General features: G+C 33.5%; 1 protein-coding gene across 1 annotated transcript in view; it reads left to right on the top strand.

Moving 5' to 3' along the window:
* The window catches only part of LOC107754250 (NGFI-A-binding protein 1-like), an 11,113-nt gene extending 7,667 nt beyond the window's left edge, over positions 1-3,446 (top strand). The window contains exons 5-7 of the mRNA XM_016570624.1: positions 165-324; positions 423-566; positions 3,304-3,446. Coding sequence (XP_016426110.1) covers positions 165-324; positions 423-566; positions 3,304-3,377 — 378 coding nt within the window. The 3' untranslated portion in view covers positions 3,378-3,446. The remainder of the gene's footprint in view (positions 1-164; positions 325-422; positions 567-3,303) is intronic.
* The last annotated feature ends 3,073 nt before the right edge of the window (positions 3,447-6,519 follow it).

The following is a 6,519-nucleotide window of genomic DNA, read 5'->3' as shown; positions in this document are numbered from 1 at the left end:
TAGAACTGTTTCAGCAGCTCCTGTGGCAGGTTGAATTTCCTCAGCTGGCGAAGGAAGTACAACCTCTGCTGGGCCTTTTTAACTGTTTAAATTTTTTTTTAAATGTTTGCTTTTGAAAACTTAGCTTTTTTTGAAACCTCGTTGTGAACATTTTTTACATTCAGGTACAGCTGGACTCTCTGTTGGCCAAGCAGGTGGAACTCTTGCGTGATGCTACCGTCCAAGAGAGACTAAAATCGTTGGACTGGCGGATTCCAACTGCAGCACTGAAATACCTCGCTCCCACTGCTCAACACTGCAACAGCAGCCTCTCACATCTCTCTGGTACATTTCTCCTCTTCTTCTTTGTTACTCACTGCTATTTTGCATTTGCATTTGTTTCGTGTTCGTATCAGTAGTTGACTTTCTATTCTTAAATACAGGCGAGAGACCCCTAAACTTGCGCCTGACAGATGTGCCGCTGGGTAGGCAATTAGCCAATGAGCTCAAACGACATCACAAACAGAACGCAGAGGAACGACATCATAACCAACAGACGTCCGAAGAGAGAATGGTGGCGGCCACAGGTTAGTGCTCACAGCCAGACCATGACAGATTCTTCACAACTTTTGAGTTGGCAATTACTCTTGAGTGAAGCTATAAAAGAAAAATAACACATAATAAATGTAAATAATAAACTTTAAGTGTACACTTTGGAAAAAACAAACATTCTAAAAAAGTGTTCTTCTGCCTGATGTCATAGGTTCTCAAAGAATATTTAATTCTCTAGTTCTTTAGAAAACATTCTTTGAAGAACCTAGAATGTGAATATAACATTAAGAACTTAAAAGTTTTGTTCCAAAACCTAGTTTGAAAGAAATTAGTACTTTTAATCTACAAAGATGCATTCAATTGACAGTAAAGAATTTTACATTGTGACCAACGATGTCTGTTTCAAATAAATGTTGTTGTTTTTTTTACTTTTTATTCATCAGAGAATCCTAAAAAATTTATTATGTTTCCACAAAAAATATTTAGCAGCAGAACTGTTTTCAACACTGATAATTGTAAGAAATGTTTCCTAAAGACTAAATCAGCATATTAGAATTATTTCCGAAGGATCATGTGACAATGAAGACTGGAGTAATGATGCTGACAATTCAGCTTTGCATCACAGGAATAAATAACATTTTATAGTATATTCAAATAATAAACAGTTATTTTAAATTGTAATAATATTGAACAATTTTTAGATTTTTTTACTGCACTTTTGACAATCATTAATAAATAGATTTCGATACCGTTTTCCTCTCAATATTACATCACTACTATCGATGCTTGTATAAATATTTTTTATTATTCAATTATTTATGTGTTCATATGTCTTTCGCCACATCACAAGGCATCTAAATATATAAAGATAAAGCACATATTCTACTTTAGTTCAGTTTTACTCTAGTCGAAATGCATTCTGGGATTGCCACACCGTCCACAAAATACATGTGGTTCTGCCTTCAAATTTGGCCAAAACGTGGTATCTCTGAAGGCAGCGTAACGTTGCCGCCTACCTTTTGGAACTGCTGTCTAGGTAGAGCGTTAATCTTTACAGAGCCAGTGAAGAAACGCTGTACAGATTAAAATGGCTCTTGTTGGACTCTGTTTTTGCATGCATGTTGTAGACTGGATTGGCACCGGTTTATCTCAGTATCATCCTGGCACATTGACACCTACACCGCTCCATTAAACCCTGATATGTCAACGTAACGCGCATATCAGCAAGGCTTCAGAGAACTTTTTGTAATATATGCAATCTCTTGCATGCAAATGTCCTCGATGAAGGTAGCACTTTCTCTCTGAAACTCCTACCTGCCTGCGCAAGCTGCGTTAGCGCACTGTGAGTAGGTGAGGAAGGGGGTGAGGATTTACTCGTCTTTTTGACGTTTCGGGTTTTTTCTTCCGCCCCAGTGTGGGCAGAGCCTGATGTCAATCAGTGTCATTTACTGATCACACTGGTCTTTTGAACTGATTTGAATATCTGAAAAATACGTTTAATACCCTCAACTGTCAATTTGGTGACGGAGATTTGAAACACTAAAAAGTACCATCCTTTATTTTGGCGTAAGCTCTTACGCTACGTGTTTATTTACTGGAAATTGCTGAAATGTGTTGAAAATTCCAGCATACTGAAACTGTTATGAGAATTGAGACAGTTGAAAATGTTGGATTTTTTTTTGGTCCTGCATCATTTGCACTTTTACGCTTGTTAAATTGTTTTTAAAACCACACAATGCACCAGAAACAGTGAAAAAAAGTGGTGTAGAAGTTATTTTTATTCAAAAATTTCTAGTACACATCACAGATGATTACAAAGAAACGGCAAGCAACGTGTTGAAATAAACATGACATTTTGAAGTAGAAAGACTGAAATGGTATTTACTTGTACAATCAGGCCATTCAAGATGTAGATGCATTTGTTTCTTCATCAGAACAGATTTGGAGCATTATTTAGCATTACATCACTTGCTCACAAATGGATCCTCTGCAGTGAATGGGTGCCGTCAGAATGAGAGTCCAAACAGAAAAACATCACAATAATCCACATATAATTCACACCGCTCCAGTCCATTAATTAATGTCTTGAAAAGGGAAAAGGTCAGTGTTTATAAGAAACAAATCCATCATTAAGACGTTTTTAACTTTAAACCGGCTAAAAATATGAGTACTCTATCCAATAATGTTGTTTTTGTCCAGTGAAAACGTCATTTTGTCTGAATCAGGTGAAAAATGTGCACAGATCAAGCATCGTTTACAAAGGAAAACAGTCAAAAATAGTTCTAAACAAACATGTCAGTGGATTTTGATGTGAGAGGACAACAGGGGATGGACCTTTTCACTGGAAAATGTGTTGTTATGGATAATGGAGTTGTATTTTGGCCACAAGTGACGGTTTTAAGTTAAAACGCCTTAATGATGGATTTGTTTCTTACAAACACAGCTCTTCACTTCACAAGATGTTAATTGATGGACTGGAGTGGTGTGGATTACTTGTGGATTATTGTGATGTTTTTATCAGCTGTTTGGACTCTCATTCTGACGGCACCCATTCACTGCAGAGGATCCATTGATGAGCAAGTGATAATGCTTGATTTCTCCAAACCTGTTCTGATGAAGAAACAAACTCATCTACATCTTGGATGGCCTGAGGGTGCTAAATATTTTATAACTGAAGTTTGAAGAGTTTCGACATGATCAAACATGTATCTTTAATCTTGGTTCTTGGTTAGAAATTTAAAGGAATTATAATCTTTTATATTTGCATTTCAGAAAATGGGTCTCAGAAGGAGCCCGGGCTTCTGGACAAGAAAACCATCAAATCAGAACCAGAGGACTCCAGATAACATCTTCAGCCTCAAAGTGAAACCTGCATTTTGTTTGCTCAGTGGATTTAGTAATGAAACTGTGTGGCCTTAAGAACTGTAAATGTAGATTTTTAATTTTTAAGAATTATTTTTATTTCTAATTTTAGAACAAAAAACAATGTCTTGTAGTCGTTGTACACAGAGAAACTGTCTAAGACTGTGGTTCTTGGTTAGAAATTTAAAGGAATTATAATCTTTTATATTTGCATTTCAGAAAATGGGTCTCAGAAGGAGCCCGGGCTTCTGGACAAGAAAACCATCAAATCAGAACCAGAGGACTCCAGATAACATCTTCAGCCTCAAAGTGAAACCTGCATTTTGTTTGCTCAGTGGATTTAGTAATGAAACTGTGTGGCCTTAAGAACTGTAAATGTAGATTTTTAATTTTTAAGAATTTTTTTTATTTCTAATTTTAGAACAAAAAACACGAATGTCTTGTAGTCGTTGTACACAGAGAAACTGTCTAAGACTGTATTTGTGCATCTTTTTGTACATAATCTGTTTGGTTATTTGATTGCATGTCTTATTCGTAACTATTTTTTATTTAAACTACTCGTTAAACAACAGAAACACTGGAGTTTCGTAGAAACCGGTTGTGTAGTCCTTAGATTAGTTAAGGTTAAATGATGACATTCATCTGTTCGTATCGGTTTGTCGTTGAGGATGAACTTAACGTAAAAGAATATTGAATATGTAGAATTAGCTTTGCGTGTTTTTGCGATTGCGTCAATTTAGATGTTAGTACTAGGGAATAAAGTTTATTGTGTATTTGTTACCAGCTCTAGCCTTATTCTCAGCGTACGATATTGTGTATCTCGCTGTCGTGAGATGTTAACTATTACATTGTGACTGTGATTTTTCTGAAAAAATTTCGCACACTTTTTTTTCATCAAACGTGGGCATTTTGTAAGTTAGCTGTGCTAATCTGTCGTTCTGGTCTTTTCTATGCACATTTGTTGTGTGTTTCACTCTTTATCTTGTCTTTGTAAAATCGTTCTACAAATAAAACCAAACTGGAAAAACATTGTTCATGAATTTTCTCTGTGATTTTTCAGAAAAAGTTTGCAAACTTTTTTCCATTACATGGGTGTTTTGTTAGTTATTGTCAGTTTTAGACAAGTTTTCTAAAAAATATGGAAACTTAAAGCCTGAAATGTCTAAAGAAGATGGAAAAAAACACAACATGAGAGGAAAAATTATATTTCACTGCTTTTTGTTCTCTCGCAAAACTTTTGCGTTTCCCTGAGAAACTTTGCACTCGTTCACAGTCACACTACTTTTGGAAACTATATTTCAGTGCTTTTGAGAATGAAGCAAAGTCAAATGCAGATGTTTGCAAAAAGAAACAAAAACAGCAAATAATAATTATAATAATAAACTGATCTGTTTTTCTGATCCTAAATCATTGATTTGAGCTGTTTTGTTGTTGTTGTTGTTGTTGTTGTTGTTTTTTCCTAAATCAGCTGGTTTTTTGGCTGTTTTTTTTTTTTTTGGCTGTTTTTTAGAAATCAATTATATTTCACTGCTTTTTGTTCTCTCGCAAAACTTTTGCGTTTCCCTGAGAAACTTTGCACTCGTTCACAGTCACACTACTTTTGGAAACTATATTTCAGTGCTTTTGAGAATGAAGCAAAGTCAAATGCAGATGTTTGCAAAAAGAAACAAAAACAGCAAATAATAATTATAATAATAAACTGATCTGTTTTTCTGATCCTAAATCATTGATTTTAGCTGTTTTGTTGTTGTTGTTGTTGTTGTTGTTTCCTAAATCAGCTGGTTTTTTGGCTGGTTTTTTTTTTTTGGCTGTTTTTTAGAAATCAGCTGGTTTTAAGCTGTTTTTGTTAAAATAGCTGGTTTTAGCTGTTTTTCAGCTATTTTTCACTAAATTAACTGGTTTTAGCTGGTTTTTAGTCTTTTTTCCCCCTTAAATCAACAGGTTTTAGCTAGCTAGTTTATGCTAGCAACATGCTAAAACATGCAAGCAACACATCAGCAATATGCTAAATCATGCTACCAACATGTTAAATGCTTATCATGCTAGAAACATGCTAAATCATTAAAACTATTTCACACTGAAAACCTTCAAACTTCATGCTACTTCAAACTTTCTGGCTAGGGTTTTTCAAGCCAACTTAAAGTTTGTCTACAAACTTTGTTATCTAGTTCTGTATTTAATATTTGACATATAATACAGCAATAAACAAAAGCAGCAAATAATTGTAATATATTTACAATAAGTAATAAAATATTGAACAATATTTAAAACACAAAATATAACAATATAGAAAATAAATTGTATTAATAATAATTCAATATCTAATATGTTACAGCATTTACAATATTTACATATTTTACAGCGAATAACTATTTTATCAAATAAAAAATATATATAAATACAAAATAAGTATACATTTAAAAATATATTTTAATTTATATTTTAATATATTATAATTAATATATTTAATAATAATAATAATAATAATGACAATAATTCCAATAGGCATATATACAGTGGGTACGGAAAGTATTCAGACCCCCTTAAATTTTTCACTCTTTGTTATATTGCAGCCATTTGCTTATTCAGACACCTTCAACATTTCTCACATTATCAGTTTATTTGCTATAGTTTAGAAAATGGTAATAAAATATGACGAACTCGAGAGTTAAACTGTGTCAGAACAAATTCATCTTGATAATGTCAGATAACTTTGATAGAAAGGTATGTAACAAAGCATCGTCAGGTCAAAGTGTCAAATCAAATTTTTGGTCCCAAATTTTAATCAATTTTACTGGTAGTCTACTGTATGAAGAATGTTTGAATATAATATGTCACAGTTTACTTTATTCTGCTATCCTCACTTACATAAATGAACTATAGTGTCCTGCACCCACTAAAAAAATATCAAAAATTATATCTGGTGTCTGAATAATTTTTGGTTTGACTGTGTATATATATATATATACACATAGATAGATAGATAGATAGATAGATAGATAATGAAACTTTACTGCCCATTTATCTTCGCCATTTAACTTGATATAAAACAGTTTATTTATAGAGGCGGCCTGAAAAACACAGCTCTTAATCTGGAAGCAGCTCATAAAATCAAGCTGATCCAAG

The sequence above is a fragment of the Sinocyclocheilus rhinocerous genome, unplaced genomic scaffold (assembly GCF_001515625.1).
Source record: "Sinocyclocheilus rhinocerous isolate Xijiao unplaced genomic scaffold, SAMN03320098_v1.1 scaffold1584, whole genome shotgun sequence".
Taxonomy (NCBI): Eukaryota; Metazoa; Chordata; class Actinopteri; order Cypriniformes; family Cyprinidae; genus Sinocyclocheilus; species Sinocyclocheilus rhinocerous.
The sequence above is the reverse complement of the archived record's forward strand: the minus strand, read 5'-3'. Positions and strand labels throughout refer to the sequence as shown.